Here is a 27183-nt window from a genome sequence, read left to right as displayed (position 1 = left end):
AAGAGCTCATATCCTGCCTCTAAACACTGTAGCAAAGGAAAGTCACAATATGCTTGTAATATCCTTCCAGTGAAACCCTTTGAACTGAAACCAGCCCCACACATTGCCACTGGTATTTCTTGGGCCAAAGGAACAGGGACCTCAGGATCACTGTTGCAGATTCCTCCCTGACACACACACTTAAAAAAAGTCTTTGATTTGCAGAAAGACTACAGATATACAATTGAGAGTTTTGCCTACAAGTTGTAAGCAGCTGAACACATAGCAAAGGGATGTTCTTAGCCACAGTCCAGTTTCTCATGTAAGACTGCAGAGTTTTATTCCCTCCCTTCTGTGCTTATAACACAGTTTATGCAGTCAATCAAGAAGAAAGACTTGCTTGTTTCTTTTTTCCCCAAGAATCTGAGTGCAGGAAAATTGTGCGCTGCAGGCTAGATGGAGTACTTTAGAGAGATATTCCAGCTTTCTCTGGAGGAAGGAAGTTGCCTCCTGTCTATGGAACATAGATGAAGAATGCATCATGACCTAAACTATATTTGAATGAAAAACTAGCAAAACATGTCTTTGCACAGTGGTACTCCTGGTTACACTCCCCTTCAAACACAAGCCATGTTTTAGATTTTGGTGGCAAATACCATCCAGAATAGCTAACCTGGTTGATGATATGGGTTCAACCCAGGTTTTGATTTCACATGTTTGTAACCTACCCATTTCATATGCTAAATCACTATGGCAGTCTTCCAAATTCTTCTCACAATTGCTGTGTGCGCAGCTGAACAAATGAGTTCATCATCTGACACTTAACAGCTCATCTTACTGCAGCACAGAGCTATAGGCTATACATTTAACTTGCTCTGCTTCTGCAGTTGCTCACATTCTACCTAAGCTAAACTCAGATGCTGATTCCCTGCCACTAATACTGTAGTGAAGATCTTCCATAAACCGCAACATCAATATTGCTGGAAAACAAGAGAAAAAGCCCAGAAAGCAAATAGGAGTCCAGACACAACTGTAGATCAAAGCAGATTATTTATTTATGAAATTGAGAGTAATGACCACTTGTTGAGCAATGACAAGCCCAAGTTCCTTCTTTATTCCTGTTTTGAAATGAATTATCTCCATTGCCTCAAAGCAATTGTGCTTTGTTACCATCTACCTGTTCCACAGCGCTCAAACCACAGAATAATACATGCTTCATATTTTTGAAGACAACAAAGCACCTTTTTGGAGTTGCACAGATAACTACTTCTTCATTTGATAACTTTCATATTAGGGAAATCATTCAAGCATCTTTATTTCAATAGCTGCTGGATTCTGAAAGTCACATACCTCACTAACCCTCCCAGAAATAAGCAAAGTGCAGTGTATTCTTACTTTGAAGCCATTCTTGCAATGTAAGAGTTGTTGTTGTTGTTGCAAACAGAAAAAATGTAATTTATAAAATGGTTAAGTATGGTAACTGAAATTTAAAAATAAACCTCTACATATAAAAATATACTGGCACTTCATGAAGGCACAAAAAACTACCTCAGGAATCCAACCAACAAACTTTGGTACCAACCAGTATAGAAGGGTCCCCGTTCCCAAGGCAACTTGATAGAAGAAAAACCCTATCAAGGAATACACGATAGGTATTGTTATGGTAAACATGATCACAATACTTGCCCTAGCGACCTCAGCATTGAAGCAGTGCTGTGTGAGAGCAGTGCTGTGCAGTTCAGTGCACATGCCTGTTCTGATATCAAGCAGGAATTAGGGCTATGCCAAGCAATGATGTGTGGCATATCCTGTCACTGTTGAAAGGTGGAAAACCATCGAGAATTAATGGTCTGTGATGAAAACTGTCAGTATTTGTGTTTTTTCCATATTTATATTTCTTCCTATTAAGGACAGGAAAAAGAATAGATACTAAATACAAGCAGACAGCAGAACTTAGTATGAACAGTGCATTCTCGAGTATTCTGCAGTGCACAAAGGAAGAGTGGATGCAGAGACAGCTCTGCACATCCCAGTGATACATGTGGCCACGGTTAGGCTGCACACTATATTTTCTTTACTTCTGGTAGTTTCACAGGTGGCCATCCCTGCAACTTGTAGTATGACACCAGCTGCTTAGGCACTTCAGCCAGAACCATCTGGGAAAGAGCTTCCCGGGGAGCCTGCAAGAAGAACAGTGAAAATAAATCAAAGATACTGTAGAGAAAGAATTTATCAGCCCAGTATTGTATTCTCTTACAGAATTCAAAGTGCACCCTCACATGCCAAGTGAACAAGGCTGAGAAGGCAGTCAATCCAGTTCACTGTATGACATTCATAAATCTAAGTCTCAACAGAAAAAGCAGGGAGAAGCTGGGAATTTCTTTTGACAGCAGGGGAGTCCAATATCAGTTTAAACCACTCACGAAACTTAACATCAGAAATGTAGATAAGGTCTAGTATGGCCCCAGTCCATTGCCTAAATGGTTGCATCTCAGGAGGGAAGAGAAAGCATCTGCTTTTCTCCTCTGAGTAGCCAAGAGACAGTATATCAAATCAACCATAAAACAGGAACTTTTTAAGAAAAGCTGCATGAGAGTTGTGATAAGGCTCAGTTTCTAATGGGAAAGCAAACACCTCACAGCTTTCACTGGAAACAAGCAGTTCGGACAGCATTTCCTGTGACAGCTTGCTAATTCATACATTACATCATTAATAAATTCTCCAGATCAGTGCTAATTTTCTGGATACAATAACTGCATACATACTAGCAACAGGAATCTTCTGAAGTTAAAGATAACTTACATTTTTGAACTGTCGGAAAGGCACAAATTGAACAATGTCTCGCGCAGCTGGCTCTCCTGTCAGGGACTTCAGAACACCATTGTCTCCATCAAGGAACTCCATTGCCTTGAAATCAGCTTCACCAACTCCAACAATAATGATGGACATCGGCAGCTTAGAGGCGTTAACGATCGCTTGCCTCGTTTGGTCCAGGTCAGTGATCTCTCCATCTGTGATGATCAGCAAGACAAAATATTGCTGAAAAACATTAGAAAAAAACACACAGAGTTCAGTACTAAAACTCACATAACTGAAGGCACATGGAGCAATTTCTCCTCTGAAAAAGAAAGCAGATGGTGTGGTGGATAAAGCAAAAACAGAACATTAAAGGAACTTATGTTTATTACAGTGTTTTCATATGCATATCACCTTTCCTTATGCACTTCAGATTTCCTCTGTATAAGGTTAAAAATGCAATCTTAAATTCAATTTGTAAGTATAAAGAATGATTATATTTATTGGCAGGAAGTACTAAAAATCAGAAAAGTACTACTAAATCAATAAAGCTGTCCTACAAAACTCATTATTTGATACTGCTTTATTCACTGATGTTTCAAAAAGGATGAAATTTAGTATTTTATATTCTTGATTGTAACTGCCTCAAAAAAAGCCTTCTTTTTGGCACAAGTAGTGACATGAGTATAAGTTAGAAGTGTTAGAGATCTCAAAGCATGGCAGTGATAAACCTCATGACACAAAGATACTCTAGAGACAGAAAAAGGGATGGCACACGGGCACTTTCTAGAAAGAATAAAACACCTCAAAACAAAACATTGGCAGGGTAAAGTGTTCAAAATTTCCTTCTGTTTCCAAAGGCTAAGGTTTACCATCTGATACTGAAATGAGTAATCACACTTTTATAGCAACTATTTACAGACTAAAAATTGAAACAAAAGAAAACCCAACTTTCAATTCCAAAGGCAAATAACACAAGTGTGATTATGGTTGTACCCCATTAGACAGGTTCTTTATTTAAATAGGTTGTCCTCTGTAATAAAATGTAGAGATATTTAACATATAAAGAAAAATAAGAATTCCCTCATGTCAGGAAGGCCAAGAAATACTCTCAGAAACATACAGTATCAGTCTCTCAGACTGAGCATCTCATGATGTGGGAAATGAAGTGAACCAGATACACACATAAGCTTAAGTACAACTAAAATTATTAATACATCCAGACTGTGAAGCAAGCATGACAGTGTACATCAAAATTCCCTTTAATTGGGCTATCAAAATGAAATCAGTTAAATGTATCAGGAGATACAAGCTTTTCATCCTTAAATAGACAGAAGTTTTAAATTATGAAGTTGAATTTTAACATCAGCCCCGGGTATACAAGCACATAGATAAGACATGTGCAACGCAACTACAGGAATAGCATGAATGTCCTACAGAGCTTTTAGCACTTTACATATCGATTTCCTGATTACCACACTACTCGTTTAATCTGGCCCTCTACATATCCCAATTTGGACGCTGTCATGGCAGAACAAATAGTCAAACCCTCTGATATTATTCAGGTCTTCTTTGTATATACATTGTTGAGTGCAAAATTGTTTGGAATAAAATATATAGGGCCTCCTTATACTGTACATTCCCTAAAGATTATTAAACTTGTCAAGAGAGGTTAGGGTGAGACAATCACTGACACAGCTCACCCATCTACTTCAACAGTAAGTACAATACTAGCAAAATGCAAAAAGAAGAAATAAGTATAATTGAGCAAAAGAAACTAATATCGGTATGTGCCAAGTACAGGCACATAACAATATGAACCAGGAGAGTACTGACTGCCTCATCTTAGGCTGGGAAGAGAAGGTCAAACCTAGGGTCCTGAGTAAGGAAGAAGAAACCACTTTATCATTCCATCCAATCAAGAACAGGGGAAATAAAAACAACACCTAAATGTAGTTCAATAAGAAAGGACAGAGACTCACAGAAGCATTCCCTTGTTTTGCTGAGTGTGCTGCAAACCTTGCCACGTGGTTTATAATAGGAGAGAAGTTGGTTGGCCCATAGAGTCGGATCTGAGGAAGGATCTGGCGGTAGGCATCCACTATTCCTTGGATCCCTGTAACACAAGGAAAGCAAGCTGCAACAGAAGCCTTGCATCTTGCCCACCAACTCTTTTCTAAGCATTATTACTAGTATAACAAAAGATAACAACTCACACACAGATGTGAACTCCTAACAGACAAATGATCAAACAGCAACATAGCAGTGAGTATACAAAGCACACTGCTGAAACCAGTGGGCATCTGCAGCGATAAGATTTGCAGATTTCTTCCCTGTTCTGTATCTTCACATTACTCTTTGTGCCTCTAATACAACGAAGCTGATGGGAGTTCAGGGAAAAATAGTCATCAGTATGCCTTCACTGGATTTAGTTTACCTTGTTCTTTCTACCTTCCAGTTTGTTTTGTTTAATTGATTATAGTCTAATTAGATCAAAAAGGTCAGAAGCTCTCTGGAGCAGTAACTGTTTATCTTTCCTTGTGTGTATGCTGGAAAATGATCCCCGATTCAGGATTCAAACACTTTTATAACAGAAATAGTAACCTCCAAAGTTTTTCCTATGCAAGAAGCTTCTATGAAGTTTACTAAATTAAAAATTTGGGTTTTGAATGGTGCATGTTCTTGTGTAGATACATCTAAATAGGCCTGTTCCTAGCTTGTATTGATACAGCTTCACTTGTCACTGTTGCTTACGTTGCCCTCCACACAGTTTTTAGTGTGACAACTGCACTGCTAAGATTCTCCCAAAACTATTGTTTGGGGACCATTAATGAGCAAGGACAGATCCTAGTGAGGCAGACAATACTGAACTGACCAAGTGCTTGGATTTTAACAACAAACCTCAGATCCCATTGTTGTTAGCCTCAGACTAGAGGGAACAAACCTGAATTGAGAATAAATTGCTCATTCAAGAGCAATTCTGTATCACTGTATGCTGACACAGTTCATAAACCAGGTTACAAAACAGCCATTGAAAATAGTTAGGAACAACCACAACTACCACAAAAGAACATGGCTGCAGAGAAAACAGGCTTTTAAGACAATATTTTTAAAAGACGACATTCAAACATATGCACACTCTGATGAAGTAACCATGGTCCCTAACAACCTTAGATGGTTGCTTTGGAAACGTGACTAGAACAGATACAGGCTAATCCGAATTCACTGCCACCCATAACATACCAAAGGCAAACAAGATGCAGCAACAAAAAATTCAGCCCAGACTAACAATCAAATTAAGTTTGGACCCTTTCACTGGAGCCTGTTTAGACTGCATAGGGGTCCTCATCAAGACATGTTCACTCTGGACAGCACTCAGATGAGAGTATATTTAGTTTACTGTATGTCTTGGGCTGCATCTGTTTTTCATCAGTTATGAAAGAAACACAATGCTTCAAACATTAGTCTCTAGTAAAGTACTAATAAAGAGGTTTCCTCACCTTGACAATAAGGGTTGCTGGGGTTGAAGTTCAAAGCAAACTCATGAGATACCTTTGGAAACGGGACATTACATCCAATTAGGGAATGCAGACATGCACAGAGCAACTGCCCAGTGTTCTGAAGTCCCTACCTGCCAGTTAGGAGGAATCTGAGCTCCAAATCCAAATGCAGGAAACAGCTTGTCTCTGGAAAGAAAGGCAACAACAAAAATTGTTTAAGGGCCTTTCTTTAATATTTCACTATTCTATTTTATTCCCAGAAAACACTGGAGACTAAGATTAAATTCTGGCCATGAAGAACAGACACATCACCTAATTCTCCTAGGCCAGTCACCAATTACCTAAGGGTTTAAGGCATCTGGCTTGACAGTTTCAGAATTCCTTCCAAGGCAGCATCCCACAGTACTCTCAGGATTTTAAAGTAGCATGAGAAAGGCCAACCCAATCACAATATGGCTAAAGGACAGAGCTGGCAAACATGCTGTCCCCAATTCAAACAGGGTAATCATATTTGAAACACACTATCAGCAATAAGGGATTAACGAGAATTAAAGGTGTGCAACAGCGTAATCCAGGGCCATAAGAAGGACAGAACTGGAAGAACAATTCAAGCAAATAAACCAAACTATGATGTGTTGCCACTGCCTCCCCTGGCAGTGACAGGTGCAGCAGGAAACAGCAGCAGCTCCTGAACAGATCCTCCCAAGGAAAGGGAACAACTCAGTCATCCAAACGTTAGAGCTGTAGAGTATCCATTTTTGAAGCAGTGGCTAGATTAGTTAAGAGCTTCTTACATACGTGTCATAATCCTGGACTACACTTCCCACACTCCAGATGGCAATCAGGTACTCATTTATCCCATCAGGGCTGATGTAGTGAAGGGAATCTGGTGACTTGGGATCTCCATTGGAGCCAGTGAAGTCTATACCCACCTATCAGTTCAGAAAATAATGGCAGCAGATCACTGAAGAATCACCATGAGCAAATGAGAAAAAAAAATCATAGCCAGAAACCGAGGGTAAGACCTGCCCCAAACGGTTTCCTTCCTCTGAGGCACTAAGGCAGCCCTGTACAGGGACAAGCAAACTAAGTCTACACACCTCAACCCCCCTGGTGTATGTACATGTCTAACATATAGTCAGCCTTTCCACTCAGATGAAGTAGTAATTACTCAAAAGAAACTGAAGAACCCCAAGACACATTAAAGTTACTAAAACCATGAAATCACTTGCTTTTTGCAATCCTCATCAGTTCATAAGAACACACACAGTGCAAATAAAAGAATCACATAATTTCACTGCTTTTTTCCTGTCGTTTACCAAGATGTGCTGTGGGCAAACAAACTTACTGTAAAGTTAATCTGGCAGCCTCCCATGACATAGTCCAGGAAAGAGTAATCTCTTTCTATCTAAAGGAACAGACAGACAGAGTTACACCTTCTCCCCACACAAACATATTTCTTTATGATCAGAAAATAAAGAAGCCAAACAAACAAAATCATTCTACCTTGCAAGATTTTATTCTAATAATGCCAGAGTTTTTGTAGCTCTTTTTCTTTTGTTTCTTCTCAGGATGAATGCATTCAAATTCCACCTACCGAAAGCAAGCATATAAGAAGCAAATTATAAAATAAGTAACATCTGTATTCACAGCATTGTAAAATACTGAAACAGAATGCTGTCAGACATTATATAATTTCAGAGATAATCTAAATGTCTGGCAGTACTCTGAAGCTTTACTTAAAACGGTTAGCAACTACTTCGGCTACTATTTGACAAGTTAAATTGGATGCTTTCACTGCCAATACAGGGTTAAACACATGAGGAAAGACCTCGGAAAAGTTTCCCTCATCAGCAACATGATAATGTGGCATTCTGTGAACAACCATACGACAGAGTTGTCTGTTATAACAGAGGGCAAAAGGTAAGTCACAAATATGAACATTTCTCTTAGCATGGTCAGATCCTTTCTCGGTTAAGGGAAGGGAATGCAGATGAAGAGACAAAGTCTTGAGGAAGGAATTGGTGGGAATAGGAAGAAGCTCTATTTATTTCACCTACGTTCACAAGTGCAGTGGGATTACTATCCTGGATAACATTGTTCTGTTTCACTTGCATTAGTTCCAATTTCACTAGTAGGCTAAGGAAAAAGACTAGATCCCAGCCTTAGGATTACAGCTACAAAAATCATGTTGTCTGGCAGTTGGAAGCTCTCTGGGGCTATGTCTTGTGTGGGGTACTTGGAAGTACTATTTCTCTCCATTAGCTAGAAAGGTGACCAGAAAACCAGCAAGGGTCCTTTTGTTTCCACTTGACTCAGCAGAGGCAAAAGCAACCAGAACTGCTGGAGAAAACACCACACAGCCAGTAGACAATGAACTCAAAGATATCTTTAGGTACAAGAATGGTAATAGTACCCAAGAAAAAAAAAAGAGCATTATATAACCGTTACATAACCACGCCAAGTTTTATTTTTCCCAGATGTGTATGTACTAATACAAAGATACAAGCAGAAAAAAAAAGATTTTTAGAGCAACTAGATATATCAGAAGAATATATCTAGATAGATAGATATATATATTATCTATAGATACATATGAAGATAGAGGTATCAGAAGTTAATATTCAAAGGGGTTTTTGAAAGACTGAATCATGGACTGGAGTGAGGGAATTGAGAAAGCTCACCAGAGAGCTGTCACTCGCTTTCTGCAGCTGAGTCAGGTTAGTTTCAAAAATGCCTATCAAGTCATGAGACCCATCGCTATCGTGATCTGCACACTGTACCTGAAAGGGAAGAGACAGCAAGCAATGGGCAAGTGCACTGCATTAGGCAGAATGACAGCTGCTCACCACACGATCTCCTGCTTCCAGCAGTGACGCTAGTGAATTCCCTTATCAAAAACTGATGGTATCATCCATATCACTAACTGAGACCTGGCAGTAAAAGAAACACTCGGAATGAATCCCAGTTAGAAAAAGGAAGATACACAAATGCTCACTCATTTAAGTATGCAAAGTGAAATTTTTGCTTCAATTAAAAATTCTCCCCAGTTTAAAAAATGAGAGGCAATAAAAAATCCCAAATCAAAAGCATCCCACACAAACATCTCACAACCCAAAGGTAAGAACTCGAGATAACTAGGACAAGAGACACAACTAGGGTAATGGAAAGAACTGGTAAGAAGCATGTTATCCAAGCACTTTCTGGAGATACTCCTTTTTTATGCCTGGCAACAGCATGGATTTATAAAGAAACTGCAATTTCCATGGAGCACTGTCAGTCTTTTTCCACATTTTATATCAAGAAAATTACACTTATTAATAAACAGTTATGAAAGCTTGAACCATTTGAGCTAGAAAATGCAAAAGAGCAATACATTTAAAATAAAAAATGCTAATAACTGTGGCTGAGAGCAAACACTAAAATGTACACTGGTAATAGCTTCCCGTGAAATCAGTAACTATGAGGAGTATTTATAATACACACGACGCGTGAGACTGCAGAACACAGGTAATTCCAGAAGCAGTCAATCAAGAAACAGTTTTGAACAGCTGCTTTCTCTCCTGTTGCAGTTTACATACTGCAACATGCCTAGATTCAAAAGCTCTCTTTCTGGAAACTGCTTTTAGTAACCAGGAAACTGATGTTACTCTAGTATAAATCCTAGTGATAGTTTTTTCCTCAGGGTGAAGGAACAAGATGAACTCATCAGAAACACTTAGATGAGGATTTCAAGTCTTCTTTCAAGACTACTTATTGCCTTGGATCCACTAGGGATCTTCCACTGATATCAATGGGAAATCTTTACAAAATGCTGGGTCAAGTATGGCCCAATCTAGCAGGTTTAGGAAGCAATGTATCATCATTCACTCCCCTCAGTGAGGAAAAAAGGTCACTTTTGAAGCTGCAGTCCTCTGTTCCCACGTTTATCCTTTCCAATCCACTGCTCTTCCACTCCTCTCTTCTATGCATTCTACCACAAAAACATTCATAAAAGCAATTCAATAACGTCAGGGCTTGTCTACTCAAGAAAGCGCTTGTGCAGAGAACATGATGTGGATTTATAGTGCAGGGTATCCTTCACGCCAATGTCCCTGGAGACACTGTTACAGAGAACTCAGCAGCTACTATTACTAATTCACTACTACTGTATGCACCTCCTCTCCCACCACCTTATTCCTGTCTTCAAGTTGCCCTCTCTGCTATGGCAATAAAACTGTATTTAGGCCCAGTTCCATTATTAGTTCACAGCATGATCTGGCTTAAAACAGAACTCCTTTTGCAAGGGCTTTCTAAAACTGGCTGAGGTTCACAGCATGCAGCCTGCATAGCTGTGCTGCCACAAGTGTGTGGATGGTATGACACGCAACAAAAATATCAAAAGCTGCCAATAACTGCTTTCTGAAACACAGCCTAACTTTAGGGTCAGCTAGCAATACTGCAGGGTACTATGTGTAATTATTTACAAATGAACTACTATTACTTACTGAGAAATTATTTCTTTGCAACTGAACTATTCAATATTCATTAAGAACCTTGGGACACACTTAAGTAAAAAGTTCCTTTCATCCACAATACAAAATTCTAACATTCAAAGAAAACAGACTTTCCTTTATGCATATGTTATCAAATGGATGGACTGGCAGGTGAGGTATTTTTTTGTTTGTGGTTCTTTTTTTTTTTTTTTTTTTTTTGTGTTTTTTTGTTTTGGTTGGTTGGTTTTTTAAAAATCTCACATTGACTATTTGCATTTAAACAACCAGGGGGGAGAGAAGCTACTTTCATTTGCATCATTTTTTAAAGGAAGGCTTAAGGAGATTAAGTTGTGTCACAAATTTGAGATGGTCTTAAAACAGAAAACGAGAAAAATTCTACTCTGCATCGCAATGAAGTAAGAATTACTGAAATATTAGGTAGCATTATAAATCTGATCCAAAGATTATGTTCACATACATATTTAGTACACACTTACCACTAAACAATCCTCATACAGGGCTGGCAAAGCCAAAGTCTAGGAAATGTATCAAACTGACTTCAGTACAAGTTCTCCATTCACTGACTACTGTATTTCATGTATAATTTTTCCTACATAATTTTCTAGAGCCTCCAAACAAGAGTTTCAACAAGTACCAGATGAAGTAGCTAAGAATGGCTAGCTTTTCTGTAAAACTGTCCTGTCCCAACATTAAAGAATAACTTCACTACTTAACATAATTAAAGACTCCATAGCATTTTTCTCCTACTGTTCTATGAACTTCCTGCTCAATATTTTACTTTTTAGGGCTGCTAGCAACATGCCTGCCTTTTTTTCTGGATTCCCCATTCGCACAGAATTTCCTAATTAGTAGGTAAAGAACAATATATTCCTTTCTCACAGGTGTATTGTGAACCTTAACAGAGCACTTGCAAATGCACCAAGAATTCTGTCTCAAAGGAACAGCAAAAGTTTGTCATTTTTAAAAAGCAGGTCATTCCAAAGTGAATTGCAAAGAACAGACAGCTTCTGAAAGAACAAAACTATCTGAACTACCGGAAATATAATCCCATGTAATGAAATGCCTGAACTGTGTTTAAATCAGTTTGGCAAAGAGATACTTACTATCATTTGCCAAATTCCGTTTCCACATTTGCTGTTCCTTTTTGTATCAAGAGGACTTCCTTCTGACCTAGAACTGCTGACTGCCTAACCATAAAGCTCATGAACACTACTTAGAACATCAACAACTTCAATAACCCCGGCACACTTGAAAATCTAAGATTTCCAGGGTAATTATCTCAGTAATTCTCTGGATTTGCCATGCTGCACAAATAAAAAGATCAGCATGCATGTTTTATGCTAAACGTTTAAGATCAAACTTCCAGCATTCAATGTCTTCACTGAAATCACGGGGCAGAAAAATTCTGCAAATTAAGTGTTTAGGAGTTGAATAAACAAAGAGAGACTTTACTCACTTCGGGCTATCTATAGCTTTAAATACCTTTACATTATGAATTCATTACTTAGGAATTTCAACGCATTAACCAGGCTTCTTCTTTTCTCTCTCTCTCTTTTTTTTTTTTTTTTTTTTTTTTTTTGGGGGGTAGTAGCTTATAAGATTCAATTCTTCTGTTACCTCCATAATCTGGGACCAGAGAGAATTAGTCATCATATGCAAAATCTCAAGGAATTGCAGCTCTGACTCAAAACCAAATTTCTAGTTAGACTAGAAAGAAGTTTGGGTAAGCTCCTGTTCATGCAAATGAATGAAGCTGAAAACTGCATTAAGGCCCTCCCTGTCAGCACTGTCAGTCATTCAAGCTTGCCCAATATACGCAAGTATCTCAGTTAACTTAGAAATAGTATTAGAGAAGAAAAAAAAAAGGCAAAAGAAAAGAAGGCCAGAATAATAACATAATCAATCATAATTATTCTTATGACTAATCAGTAGAAAGTGTGTCACTTCTGCATTTCCCAGCTTCTCAGTTTGACAACTAACGTTTTACAAGAGCTTTGTATTTAATAGACACAGTCACTTATCTGCCACATTATTTTAGAAAAACAATCTAAAAACTTAAATACAGCTAGACAACCTGATAGCTCATAGTTAACGTCAACAGAGAGAGGGTTACTTACAACAATAAACACAAAATTTCTGAAGGCTGTACCTTGATAGGTTTATTAAAATCTCCACCACAGAATGTCTGCAAGGGAACATGGAATTTCCTCCAGGATGGATTTAAGTTGTTCTTAATCACCTTAAAAAATTACAATAAACAATATAATGTGAAGGTTGCTGTGCACAAATTGAGAAATTTAACATGAGAGTTATGCACTTCTGGGGCAACCTAAAACAGCTTCAGTGAATTATGAGACACCAAGTAAAAGGTCAGGTGCTACATGAAATAAGGATTAGCAGCTAAAGATAAAGTTAAACTTTACAGTCAAGTTGATCTAAAACAGCTCATTATCACTGAAAAGGGGATGTCCTGCTACTCTTCATCTCTCTTGGTTGGACTCTTCACTGAGCCAGCTTGACCCAGTGATAAGACAGGAAGTAAAACATTTTCTGCCACGCCAGTGAGCTGTATCCTTTTTCGGGTGTACATGACAACTGTCCTTGCAGAACTGGTGCAAGACATGACCTGGAGTAGGACCTCTGCTTTTGCCAGCAAAAAGCTATCTGATCGACAATAAGAAATACATCAGTGTGGAAATACTACCTCTGATCTGTATACCAGCTGCCATGTTCCAACATCACTCTGCTTGTAAAACTCCAAAAACGGATCCGATTTACCCAAGAAATCCTGCAAATATAAAACCCCCACAGAAGTAATCAACCTCCTATATTTTACTGAAATGCTAGCTAGTTAATCTTTATACACCACCCTACAAAGCAGCACAGTCAAGCTAAATACATTTTTTTTATTTTACTTTACTAAAGTGCCTCATTTTCAAAGTCATCACAGTATATCAGTTTTAATACCAAGACTGAGCCTCCTCAGACCATTCCTGTTACTTTATATCATGCCATTTAACCAGTTGTGCAGTGAGGTCACTGATGCCCTGAATCAGTCCTTGACTTAGAATACCATTCATCTGCATCTTATCCTTTTCCTCCTTATATAACATTATAGAAAGCCCAATTCACTGCAAAGCTAGAATATTCCTTGGAGAAAATAAATGAATCAAACAAAACATACAGCAAATTCTAAAGAAAAAAAAAACCTCTCATAACTTAATACAGTGCTTAAGTTTCCAGGTTGACACCATGTTTTTCAGTGCAAAATTATGTCTCCAGTCCGCTTCATTACCAGTGATGAAACGTAATCAGCCATTTTTCACAAGTGGATTACATAGCTTAGTTGAACATTGGCAAATACAGTGAGATTCCTGGCTGAAAGGCACTAACTGTAAATATAGTCAACACTTGCAGTAGCATGCAATATCATTTAAAGATTCAATACCTTTTTGTCCAAGTTTCGAGCTTCGACTTCCAAATACACAACTCTGGCATCTTTAATCTCCTCTGCTGAAATCTGAGCCATAAAAATTTTAAAACAAGCTAAGAACATCCAAAACCAAAAAACCCCAGAGCTCTGAACATACTTAGTGCATGAAAGAAAAAGAATCTACCTTTCCCGTATGCTACAAGTATAGCTTTTGAAAACACACTAAAGCAAAACCACTGTCCCAAACAATATCAATACATGAAAGCAAGAGAAGCCATTCTTTTTCCACAGAAAAACAGCTCATCTACCGTAATAGTGCCTTTTCCTGCTGGTTTTCCCTTCTTCAGTTCCAAAGGTCGGGTGAACACCGAGCTGGACACAATCTGAGGTTAAAAGGAAAAAAAATAAATACATCAGGTTAGACAAAAAGCAAACAGTTATTCTTCAAGAGTAAATTTTTCAAACTCTCCTAAAAGATCAAAAAGGATTTAAATTCATTTTCAAAAGTGGCAGCCATCAGAATCTGTGTTCCTGAAATGTTTATGCAGCTTGAAAATTATTTTCTCTCAATATCCATAAAATAGCATCCACTAACATGTCCCCATACTTAACTTCAGTCTCTTATTTTTGGTTCCCCATGATAAAAATAAAAAGACACTTTCAATGTAAGTAATCAAAAACTATTAAAAATCAGAAAAGACTTTATCAAGTCTTTTTTTAATATCCTAAACTCTGCCTTTCTTCTCCCACCTAGCTATACAAATGCCTCTTCAGGAAGTAAATATAGGATCTCAAATAGTCTTACTTCCCTAAATTTACTGTCTGATCATCCTTTTGCACAAAGGACACTGAACATACAAGAACAGCTCTATCAGAACTTTCCAAACATGATGCACTCCTTACTTCTAAACTCCCTTCAATGCTAGAAAGGCTTCCCATTTTATGTAACTAATTGCAAATGGCACATATATTCTGATCTTTGCAAGATATTTTCTCAGTGTTTTCCAGATGCACACACCAGACCTGCAGGTGATCCTCAACTCATGTTCCCAAAAATCAAGTAGAATCTTGAGCTCAACATAACAGCTCTTCTACTACATCCACTAGTAGCATGAACTAATCTGTTAAATGAGTGGAACAAAAAAAAACATTTTCAAATTTTAATCTGTCAAAGCCTCCAAAATATCAGTCTTTCCTTCTATTTGTCATAATAAAATGAACAGTTATCTCTACTTTGTAGGTCGCTTAATATATTTCTACATGTACCTGTCCCAGTGTGCACTCAATCCCTCCAAGGTAATCATCATCATTTAAATCAAAGGATTTATTATCAATATCATACACGCCAAATTTCAGTTTCTGCACTTTCTCAAAGTAGTAGTCGACAATCAGTTTTTTAGAGAACTCAGGTTTTTGACAGTTCTTTATCCTCTCCGTTCGATCTAACTGGACAAATACAGAGGAAAAGCAGTTAATTAATGCAAACAGGAATCGTGTTTTCTGCCGTAAAACTCTTCCTCTCCATTCCCTTGGTTGATTCTTTGGTTTAAACACAGGCAGTGACTGAGGCATGCAAACATTTATAGGAAACGAGACACCAAGCCACCACCATCCTGCTTACCAATGATTCTCCAAAAACAGAAAAACAAAAACAAACAAACAAAAAACCCAAATTGCACTGAATAGCGAGCACATGTTACGGCACAGAAAAAAACCTGAAGATAAATAAAATAAAAGAGGAGGCTAGTGAAGCACTACGTTCTCACTGCACGCTCTAGGGGAAAGGAAAGGGTATATAGGTCTAACAGGCAGACTAACACTCTCCTTGTATCTCGAAAGCAATATGCAGATGATTAATGAAGCCAACAAATGTGTAACTCAAACCTTGTCCTACATATGAGGTATGAACATCAGGAACTATTCGTTGGATATTATAATAAATGCAACTACTAGGAAGAACACCTCCTAGTAATTTTTGCTCTAGAAAATTAGGTTTTTGTGTGTTACACAGCAAAGCCAGGCAGAAGAAAGCGCTTTTACCTCAGCCCACCGATCACCTCCCACATCCTGGAGCAAGACACAGAGGGGATCAGACTTGGAGCCAGCGTCCTTGTCGAGGAGATTTTCGCAGGATATGGACAGCTCCACCCTGGTCACGCACTGGGCCATCTGCAGACGGAACAGCAAGGGCGTAAGAGCAAGCGCCGCCCGGGCCGGGCTGGGCCGGGCGCGGGACAGGCCGCCGCGAGGTGGCGGCGGCAACGCCGGCGGCGCCGCCCGCCCGCCCTCGCCGCGCCTCGCGCCCCGCCGCCGCTGGCCAGGTGCTCGCGCCGGCGGCTCGCGGGCCCACGTGACGCGGCGGCGCGCGCGGGAGGGAGGCCGCGGTCGGCTCCTCCCCGCGCGGCGGGGCCGCGCCCGCCACAGGGGCCCGGCGGCGGCGGCGGCTGCTGCGCCAGGCGCTGCCGCGGCGTCTCCGCGCGCAGCCGGGGCCCCTTCGCCCGGGTCCTTCCGTGGGAAGGAAGTGAGCGGCAGGCGCAGCCCCGCCGGTCGCGCTCCCCGACAAAATGGAGGAGCGCGTCTGCCGGCGCCGCCGGCTGCGCGGGGCGGCGGGGCCGTGACCGGGTGCCCCCGGGAGGCGGCGGGGCCCGCCCCCCCCACCCCCGTGCTCCAGCGGCCGCGGGGCTCCTGCGCGGGAGCCGCGGAAACGCGGCCGCCCTCAGCTGCCTTCTCTGAAGGGGCAGCGCTTCCCCTCCGTCCGCGAGCGGCCGCGGCAGCGCCGGCCTGGGGCAGGGAGTCGCCGGAGCGAGCGGCAGCGCTTCTCCGGCTTCGGCGGCACGTTCCCCACACGCCTCGGCTCCGCTTTTGGAAACGGCGAATCCGGTAAAACTAGTTCCCATTTTATCTGGGCATTTGCTAATTAAGGAATCTTCTTACATCTCGAGATCCGCCTGTGCGGAGTGAGGAAAAGGCTATGCAATTACTATGGCTTTGTTCTCACAGCAAAAGTGTCATTACTAGAAAGCTGCTGTGCAGCACACAGAAGTAGTAACCCTAAACCGAAAAGGCTGAATGTGCTTAACAGAGGGTGGAACAGAGCTGTAAAAATCCCCACAGCCTACAAGACCTTCCTTTGATGCATGCAAAGCCCCATTTCTTTCAGGTGCTGACTTCAGAAAAACTGATTACATCTAATACAGTGGTAACTAAGCTTTATTGCATGTCAAACTGCACCTACTTTTGTTCATGGTATAGATACAATTTTCAGTGCTGAATTCAGAAGATAAGCTTTCAAACAACAAGCAAAATATTCAAGAGACTGGACAGTTTGAAAGCTTTAAGTGCTTTAAAATGCAATTATTTCATAGAGAAGCTACTTTATCTGCATTAGCAAGAGAGGGAAACAATCGTTTGCTCTTTTTGGTAACTGAGAATCCACAACTTTCATACTTGTAAGTTTAAAATACTATTTATCTCAATGAAGCTGAACTTTTATTAGACAACATTTAATACCTTTTGCCAATCACTTACATCTCAAGTAATAATCTACCCTGGACAGATACTAACCATGTCACCTAATACACTACTGAAAGGAACTCAGATGCTTCAGTGATGGCAGCAGCACAAAAACAGCATTCAGAAAGAACTAGCAAAGCTTCAAAGAGGATCATAATTCTGTTTTCTCCTTAGGTCATCATCATCTGCTTTAGCACCAACATTTTCAAAGAGGCCAGTTTGTAGCAATCTGAACAACTATTCAAGTTACAAGTTACAACATCCATCTTCCACTTTGGCTGTATTCAACCCCAAAGAAGCTTCACACAGTAAGTAAAACAAGGACCACCACTACCTTTAATACTGTGCTTCTCCTAAAATCTCAACAGTCTTAGGTATCCCTTTTCTTTCAGAAATACTGTTCCACCAAATCAGCTTAAATCACACCTGTCTCACACAGGCAGTTCTACATACAACCCTCGATCTCAAGTGGCTGCCCTTCACTCACATTTGTATGACATCCGTTGTTTGAAAATAATAAAATAAGAGGATAGTTAGCCTTAGCTGTCCTGCCAAGATTTCTGTTCTCTCTCTTGCATCAGAAAAATTTCTGTACCAAAAACAGGTAGAACTAGAAGCAGCCACCTTTTCTTCCTACCAGAGCACAAAGGGTAAATAATCAAGTTTAAAAAACTTGAATGACTCCCCTAATCTTTAGCGTCTCCAAACAGCTGCTGTCCCTTTCTAGATCTTAATTTGCACACAGAACAAATATATATACGTTCATCCCGCGTTACAAAGACACTGATAAGGAGACCTAGAAGTTTGAGATAGGAACTGTTAAATCACACAATGAAGCCAGGATGTGAAGTGAAGCAACAGTCCTTCTCAGAAACCAGATCATCTCCCATCTGCTATCTGAATCTTTTATCCAGATCAGCAGTAATGAAATTATGCAAATACTCCACAGTTTCAAGGACTTATTTTTTCCAGTACACTAGTATCCATATGTCTCTACCTTGTCCTACTGTTTTTCAGCATTAGGATTTTGTAATGGCATAGGATTTCCCTTGAATTGCAGCCCAGTCTGGCTGCTGTTGCTCTAGAAAGTTAGAAACCATGAAGTATTCCCTGCCATTATTTTATCTTCCTGCTTTAGTCAGAGAGATCACAGGGCAGCAAGTGAAATATTTGACTGAATAATGATAGCAGGGCCAGTTGTTTTGGATGGGTTGGGTAGGAACTGTTTTTCTAATAGTCTATATTCCTTCCTTGCTAACTTAGGAGATAACAAGAAAGCAAGTTTTATAATTAAAAGAGCTACTCTTCAAGTGTTTTCCTTAAAATTTAGATAAAATATTCATGTTCTATCTAAAAATGTCAGTTTGAACCTTAACTAGCAATTTTTTTAGATTGTTGCCTACAGAAATCCTCAAAGAGCCCACACTAACTTTTCACTTCACAGTTTTTCAAATACACTGCATGAAGTTCTACAGCATCAGTCCATTCCTTGAATCTAGCAGAAAATCCCGATCTAAATTAGTCAACATATCTCAGCACAAAGAACAGGTGCTCTGTTAAGAGAGAAGATCCATTTGAGTCAAGTCTGAACAGCTGCTTAGCTTTGTCTAGCTAAGCACTTTTAGCCAGTTATCCTGCTTGGGTAATTAAGTGGGAGAAGTGGAAATCTTTTGAAAACTGCCTGTATCTGAAAAAGCTTTGAAAAGCTCAAAAACTTAAAATACTCATTCCCAAATATACATATGCAAGAATACTGCATGGAGAAAAATAGTGGAATTCCTTAGCAGTTGGCAAAACTAGCCACCAGCTTCAGTTGTCAACCTTTTTTAAATAGGATTCATTAATGATGAACATTGGTTTTAGTATTCTCTTTTCCTCCATAAAGCAAGATTTTGGAATTTACTTTCATTCTTCATAATAAACTGTATTTTACTGTAGTAACTGTATCTCTGTCTTCCTATCATAAACTGAATTGCTTATATGAAAGGTATTAGTTTATCTAAATCTCCACCTCTCTTCTGCAAAGGCTCTTTCCATTCTTTTATAAGGGCAGTGAGCAACTCTGAAGGCTTTGAAAATGCCAACAAACAACATTTGTACTTACTACAGCCCCTCATGTAATACAGCCTCCCCATCTTTTTGCTTTATAAGCAAGAGTCAGTCTTACTTTCCCCTTCCTCTTAAAGCTTTTATGTTCTGAACCTCCACATAATCCTACAATATCTTCTTAATATTTCATCACTTTCTCTGAAAACTGCCTAGTTGACATTTGCCAGCTTAACTCCCAAGAAGAAAAGTACTTCACTGTCAGTATGGTTTTGAAAAACACTGGGACTAAGCAATAACACTTAGTCACTTAAAAATGCTGTGTAACAGAAAAGTGATAGGAGAAAATGGTTCTAGTGGTTATTATGCTCAAACAGTGCATGAAGACTCATCACGGGCTAAATATAAACTTTGGTGTAATTAAACTGGAAGAACTTTCAAATTGGACTCTTTTTTCATTTCTTCCCCTTCTTTGGACAGCTTTCCTTTTTTCAATCTCATTCACCTTGCAGATTCATATCAACATTTCAGCAAATTTCATGTTGTTTCAGAGTTTTTGTAAAAGCATGCCTGTATTTTTATATCCATGCATACACACACACACAAAATAAATGTAGCTCAAACTTCCAATAATTCATTTACTTACTATGACAGGATATTGTCTTTAACACTTGTTGCAATACTCCAAAAACTGTTAAAGAAATTTTGAAATTCACCGACTTCTTATTTTCTCACAACAATTCTAGAAGGCTAATACTGATGTCTATTATTTGAAACTTCTAGTTTACATAAGACAGCAGACATGTCCAACAAAGTATAAACAGCAGCTAACAAAAAATGCTTTCAACAAAGGTATCAGAACATAATCAATTTATAAAGAATTTATTATACAATAATCCATAAGCTTGCAACAACAATTCAACAAACTAAGCATCTCCAACTTACTTGCCATTAGCAGATTAAGGCAGAGGATGCTGTAGAAGTCAAAAAGTTGTTCTAGCAGCAAAGATTCAGACTGCTGCCAAGCAAAACTGAACTCCAAATACGAGAATAAATTCAAATCTATTTAGAATACATACAACAGAAGCACTGGAAGCACCACTGTGTAACAGCCTCAGAAAAAAGGCAATGTAAGCAAGTCACTGGTAAGTGCTACTGTTAGACTTAGTCTGTGAAAGCAGACCATATGTTAGGTTATGTTACACCATCAACAATTTATATTGATATTAGCTGTACAAATCTGATCCAGTGTGCTCAACTCAGGGATCTCACTGTTGACAAGCATCAGCTGTGAAGTTTCATCTTGAGCTGAATTCTGCCCATTCCTTTTTCAAGGGAAGTTTCCAACACTCAGCTTCAGATCCATCAGCATCTGTATTTTTTTTCCTTTTAATTAGGACTGCACATAATATAAATCCACATTTTGAGGAAAATAATACACCACTCATGTTTTCCCTATAAACCCTAGAGCAAAATACTATCAACACAAGTCTCTGGTAAAGTCCTGTTCACACACCTCTTGTGGTCTTCTAGGAAAAGTCTTTCACTCCCCTAGAAGTCATTCCCAGTTACTCAAACAAAATACAGAATATATCTAGACTCTAATAAACATGCCTTAAAAAAAGCTCAAACTACCAAACTGAGGTCCAGTTTAGAACATCAAGATAACTAATTTTTACTGCACATACCACCTCTTCACTGGAAAGAAAATACTGAATTCCAATAGCTGTTTTATACACAAAACAGGTAATTCCCATGTCATATTTCCAACAGATTAAGGTATTGGAATTCCTACACTAAATTGAATTACACTAGTAAAGAAGTTGGAAGATACCATCAAATATCAAATCAAGAACAAGAAGGGCTAAAGTCTAGGAAAATCACATAGGAGAAGCATATAAAACACTCAGATGTATTAAAGGAATTATCCAATGCTTTCTGGTGCTTTATTTCAAAACTTTCAATGCTTTTCACATATTTCAAATGAAAAAAAATAAATTTCTTTTGTACACAGGGGAACACATTCTCCAAGGTAAACAAAAATCAACTTTGTAGGCAAGTCTAATAATAACTTCTTATGATTCTATTCTCCTCTCCATTTCTTAAATCTAATATTCTTCTAGTGATTCTCCTTATCAAAGTTAGTTTAAAAAACAAGTCTTATATAAAACAAGAAAGCAATGTCCACCTATGCTTGCAGAAAGCCCCAGAATGAGTGTACTGTAAGATTTCAATTGAGAGCCTTGGCAGTTCTGGCATTTCCCCTAAATGCCACATACCGGTGTTTGAAACATTATCAAACTCCTTTGTATTTATCTCTTTGCAACCTGACTGCCATTATTTAGCTGACCAAACATTAAGCACTGGACTGCATAAGGTGAGAGTAATTGTATTACAACATCTATTTCTTGTATACTTCTATACTGCACTTATTCTAAAAGCCAGAGGCTCCTCTTTTCTTTTAGATGGCAGGAAGAAAGGAGAGGAGGTCATGAATCAGATCACTCCAATATGACAGCTTATAGCACCCATGGAGTAAAACACCTGGAGACCAAATAAATCAATCTGAAAATACTAGCAGCATTTTTAGTATAGCCAGGAGTGAAATCTTCTGGAGAGAAAATGTTCACATGATTACAGAATTTAGACCATCTTGCTGTATGGGTTGGTTTCACTGTTCACAGAACGGTTGAGGTTGGAAGGAACCACTGAAGATTATCTAGGCAAAACATCCTGCTCAAGCAGCATCACCTATAGCACCTTGCCCAGGACCCCGTACAGACGGCTTTTGAACATCTCCAAGGAGAGAGACTCCACAGCCTCTCCAGGCACTGTCCCAGTGCGCGGCCACTCTCACAGCAAAGAGGTTTCTCCTTATATTCAGATGGAACATCTCATGTTTCACTTTGCGCCTGCTGCTTCTGAGAAGAGTCTGGCCCCATCCTCTTTAAAACATCCTCCCTTCAGATATTCACTGACAAGATTTCACCCCCTCAGTCCTCTCTTCTCCAGGCTGAATAGGCCCAGCTCTCGCAACCTTTCCTCATAGGAGAGATGCTCCAGTCCTCTGATCAACTTTGCAGCCCTTCACTGTACTCCCTCCAGTAGTTCCGTGTCTCTCACACTGGGGAACCCATTAACTGGGCACAGCACTCCAGGTGTGGCCTCACTAGGGGAGGGATCACTTTCCTCAACTTGCTGGCAATGTTCTTCCTAATGCAGCCCAGGATACCATTGGGATTCCTGGCCCAATCAGCCCCTTCTTGGCTGGCTCCTGGTAAACTTACTGTCCACCAGCACTCCCAGGTCCTTCTCTACTGAGGTGCTTTCCAGCAGGTCAGCCACCAGCCTGTACTGGTGCATAAGGTTATTGGTCTCTGCACTTGCCTTTACTGCACTTCATGTGGTTCCCCTCTGCCCATCTCTCCAGGCTGACAAGGTCCCTCTGAATGGCAGCGCAGCCTTCTGGGTATCAGCCACTCTTCCCTGTTTGGTATCATCAGGGAACTTGCTGAGGAGGCACTCTGTCCCTTTGTCCAGGTCACTAAAGAATAAGTTGAACAGGATTGGACCCATAGAGAAGATATAACCCAGGATTCAGTGAAAGAAAAATAAAAACCACTGAAGAAAACTCTCACTAATGAACTTAACATCCCACTGCACACAATACTGAACAGACTGTACTTCCAAGTACACCAAATATTATGCATCAATTTAAGATTAAAAAAAAAAAAAAAAAACTCAGGCTTTAATACCTGTGCTTAAAAACAGCTGAATTCCCCTGAGCTTATTTTGTACTGGGCTGACTATAACTTCTGCCTTATGTTCTGCTTAGAATCACAAGACAAAAATGCCAGCAATACTGATGTATGTATCAACAATACTGTATTCACCATTTTGTCCCTACACTTTCAAACAACTCAAAAAACACACCTAACTTTCATAACAATCACAGTTAATAAACCTTGCATTTTCCAGCAACCAGCACACTCCTCCTTGTCAACTGCTTAGCTTAATCCCATGTCTTGCAGTTATCACGCTCACTTCTTCAAAATGGATTCTCTTCTCCTACTGTGATCCCTGCATGCAGAGACCATCATATGTAATGCTTTCTCAGATTACTAGCTTACTTTTCAGAGGCAGTTTGTACTTCGAATTTTGATACGAAAAAGGCAAGATTGGTGCGGAGGTACTGCCAGCAATATTTTAAAGATGTGTATCAAATTAAAAAGTCTAATGCAATTCTATATTCCTGAATCCTATGGGGTCCTAATAGTAATCATAAAGCAAGGTTCGTATTACTAGATACACTAGCAGGCATCTTTATTAAGTTAATTAAGAGAATCCCGTGAGAAGAGATCAAAGTCTACAAAAAACTTAGTTAATATGGCCTCCTTCCAACACACCACTCAGCCTCATCCCACAGCCCACAAGTCCTGTGGAGAATATAAATTGTCACAAGTTTTTCACCATTTCATGATTCCTGAGCATTGGAGAGGGGGTTTTTAGGGCTAGCCTTGGAAACTTCTACAGGCAGATAAACTCTATACCGTGGTTCAAATATCTGTCAGCATACAACTCAACTGATTAATGAAAACTTTGGCAGAAAGGCAGTTAATTAAGCCAGTGTTACAAATTTGACCCAAAACCTGACACAAAAGGTATCTGCCAATCATTAAAAAGAAAATTACTGTTTTTTTCCCTTAAAAAAACACCTTTCCCACCAAACTGCTTTGACAACTTGATTCGGTTCTGATAAGGAGCATCTCTGTTCCATCCAATAACCCTGACTCCTGGAATAAGACCTCTCAGAATGGACAAGCAGTTCTCTATGCAGAGAAATGTTAACAGTGTTTTCTAAAGGGTGCAACAGGGAAGCTTTTAGGCTGTGCTGACATGGAGCAAATCCAAGCCATGACCAGAGGTGAGCAGTTGCACAGCTGCCAAGACAAAAGTTCACAAGAGTTTAAAGTAAATTTGAAGAACAGAAAATGAGGATGCCTTTCTGAGCTCTGACTAGAATTGAGTGAGTTTGACTACAACAGAATCACAGAATGGTTCAAGGTTGGAAGGAACCTCTGGAGATCATCTAGCCCAAACTCCCTGCTCAGAGTCACCTACAGCACTTTGCCCAGGATTGTATCCAGGCAGCTTCTGAGTATCTCCAAGGAGGGAGACTCCACAACCTGTCTGGGCAACCTGTTCCAGTGCTCAGACGCTCTCACAGTAAGGAAGTTTTTCTGTATGTTCAAACAGAACTTCCCGTGTTGCCTCTCGTCCTGTCACTGGGCACCACTAAGAAGAATCTGGCTCCATCCTCTTTACACCCTCCCTTGAGATACTTATATACTTGGATAATATTCCCCCCGCCCCAGTCTTCTCTTCTGTAGGCTGAACAGCTCTCTCAGATATGCTTAATTGTTATTATACACCTAAAACACTATTGAATACAAAGTTATGACCCAAGTCAACTTATTGGCTTGTCTCCTCATGAACCCCAAGGCTGCAGTATCACCAGGAAAATTAGGTTTTCCATATCTGAAGAAGGTCTACTAGCATAAATGCTATATAAGTTTAGTGACAAAAGTAAGCCTTTAGACATTTCTACAAACTGGCTAACAAGTCCTGAGAAAGGACAGCTCCCATTTATGATAATAAAAATAAATTTAGGCTACTAAAGGCACTTTTAACACAGCACAAAAACCTCACAAATCACACTGCAATTTCCAGCAGAAAATACAACCAAGACTTAAATCACCCCATCTTCTCTACTGCAGCTTTCTCTCCTCAAGAACAAGAGTCCTATTTTCAGGGAAATAACTCCTTTCTCCTCTAACGTTCACCAATATGTCACTCAGTATTCACCTCTGACTCTGCACCACCAACATCCCCTTTAATTACACTTAAGAGCTTTGAAAAAGGCCTGTGCCCACCTTTATTATATATTATTCTTTCTGAGAAAGAAGCAAACAAACTGATAGTTCAATATCTTTGACAACATCAGAGTCTGACTTTGCTGGAGCTCAATCTTCTGTTTCCAAACACTGCTTCTGGCACAAGCTAAGAACGCAACACACTTGCCTTTAAAAAAAAATATATATATATATTCACAATCAAAACTACCTCTGGACAGGTAGCATATTTTTATTCTGCTTGTTTTAGGCAAAACAAAAGCCTCCCTAATTTAACAAGGAAAGGAAATAAAAGATCTTTTCTATTAATTCTAGTTTGAATACTCCTGACAAGATTTTTCTATTTAAGCATATTACTGACTTTCTTCTCTAATGTTTTTAAAAAACAATTAAAATAATCAATATTTTAAGTACTACATATATGTATATTTAAATATTACATATACCTACAACTGGATTTCAAGTAACTGCACATGCAAAATAGCACCAGATTAGTCCTTCCACTAGCACTACTATACATTCACCATATCTGTAGCTATGTATTGTATTTTGTCACCAGCTTTCCCAACTCTTTGGGCTAATAAGTGTAGCTTGTTTGGTAATAAAGTATTTACACGGAAGCTATTTCACTAGCTGGCCCTGTTTACGTTTCACTGAATGACTGATTTTGCTCATAAAACATGGTATCAACTAGTATGATACAACAGAGCAAAAGCAGTGTTTTCATTCAGTGTTAAAGAAAATATGCGCACATTTGAGATGTACTGGTATGACGTGCAAGTTGCAGGCAACCTTTCTTCACACTAGCTCAGGCTCACACACTGCCATAAGAGATTTCAATCACTAATGGCATGAAAACTGAAGAAAAAAAATATATATATCAAATGCTAGCTACTGAACATGCTGTACTTTAGAACAGTCATGTCATACAGATTTTCTGAAGCTATGAGAACCAGGACACTAAGAACCAACCCTTCAAAGTCTGCCATCCCTACCTTGTTAGTCACTATGATTTTATTTAATACTTTATCCTAATTAAATGTATTACAAACTAACACCTGAAAGTTAAAAGGCAAAATACTAAGAGCTTTCCAAGCTCTTCACACAAAAGAAAACTAATTCCAAATTTTTTCGTTAACACTTAAAATTAGGATATCAAAAAGTTGCCATGAAAGATTAACTTAAAGCTATAATTAGGACTCTGGACTCAACTGGCTTAACAGAGTAGTAACTGCAACTCTAGTATTGCTCCTTAACTTTCCCTACCAAATAAGATTTTTTTTTAATTACTTATCTATTCTCTCTCATTCAGCTGGTGCGCAAATATTTATTGCTGATGTGCAAACATTTATTACTGAAATTATGTGATCCAGAAAAACCCCAAAATTACTGAAAAAACATGATCTGCAAAAATTTACTACTGAAAAGCAAAGGATTTAATTGAGGGGCTTAAAAGCTCAAGCACCTCCAAGAAACAACTCTAAGCATACCATTTTACACTACAAAAT

General features: G+C 39.3%; 1 protein-coding gene across 4 annotated transcripts in view; it reads right to left on the bottom strand.

The window, feature by feature from the left end:
• Nucleotides 1–1010: 1010 nt before the first annotated feature.
• Nucleotides 1011–27183, bottom strand: part of CPNE1 (copine 1) — a 46045-nt gene continuing 19872 nt past the window's right edge. For 2 of the 4 annotated variants that reach the window (XM_062589500.1, XM_062589501.1), the window contains exons 2-16: nucleotides 16245–16373; nucleotides 15471–15650; nucleotides 14513–14587; nucleotides 14220–14291; nucleotides 13476–13559; nucleotides 12921–13010; nucleotides 8960–9058; nucleotides 7782–7868; nucleotides 7624–7683; nucleotides 7074–7207; nucleotides 6407–6461; nucleotides 6276–6327; nucleotides 4758–4891; nucleotides 2782–3018; nucleotides 1011–2159 (exon numbers count right to left, since the gene is read on the bottom strand). In XM_062589500.1, the coding sequence (XP_062445484.1) occupies nucleotides 2043–2159; nucleotides 2782–3018; nucleotides 4758–4891; nucleotides 6276–6327; nucleotides 6407–6461; nucleotides 7074–7207; nucleotides 7624–7683; nucleotides 7782–7868; nucleotides 8960–9058; nucleotides 12921–13010; nucleotides 13476–13559; nucleotides 14220–14291; nucleotides 14513–14587; nucleotides 15471–15650; nucleotides 16245–16373 (1605 nt within the window). In that variant the 3' untranslated portion in view covers nucleotides 1011–2042. The remainder of the gene's footprint in view (nucleotides 2160–2781; nucleotides 3019–4757; nucleotides 4892–6275; nucleotides 6328–6406; nucleotides 6462–7073; nucleotides 7208–7623; nucleotides 7684–7781; nucleotides 7869–8959; nucleotides 9059–12920; nucleotides 13011–13475; nucleotides 13560–14219; nucleotides 14292–14512; nucleotides 14588–15470; nucleotides 15651–16244; nucleotides 16374–27183) is intronic. The other 2 variants (XM_062589502.1, XM_062589503.1) reach the window with 2 other exon arrangements.

The sequence above is a fragment of the Rhea pennata genome, chromosome 16 (genome assembly GCF_028389875.1).
Source record: "Rhea pennata isolate bPtePen1 chromosome 16, bPtePen1.pri, whole genome shotgun sequence".
Taxonomy (NCBI): Eukaryota; Metazoa; Chordata; class Aves; order Rheiformes; family Rheidae; genus Rhea; species Rhea pennata.
This window is presented reverse-complemented; position numbering and strand designations above follow the sequence as displayed.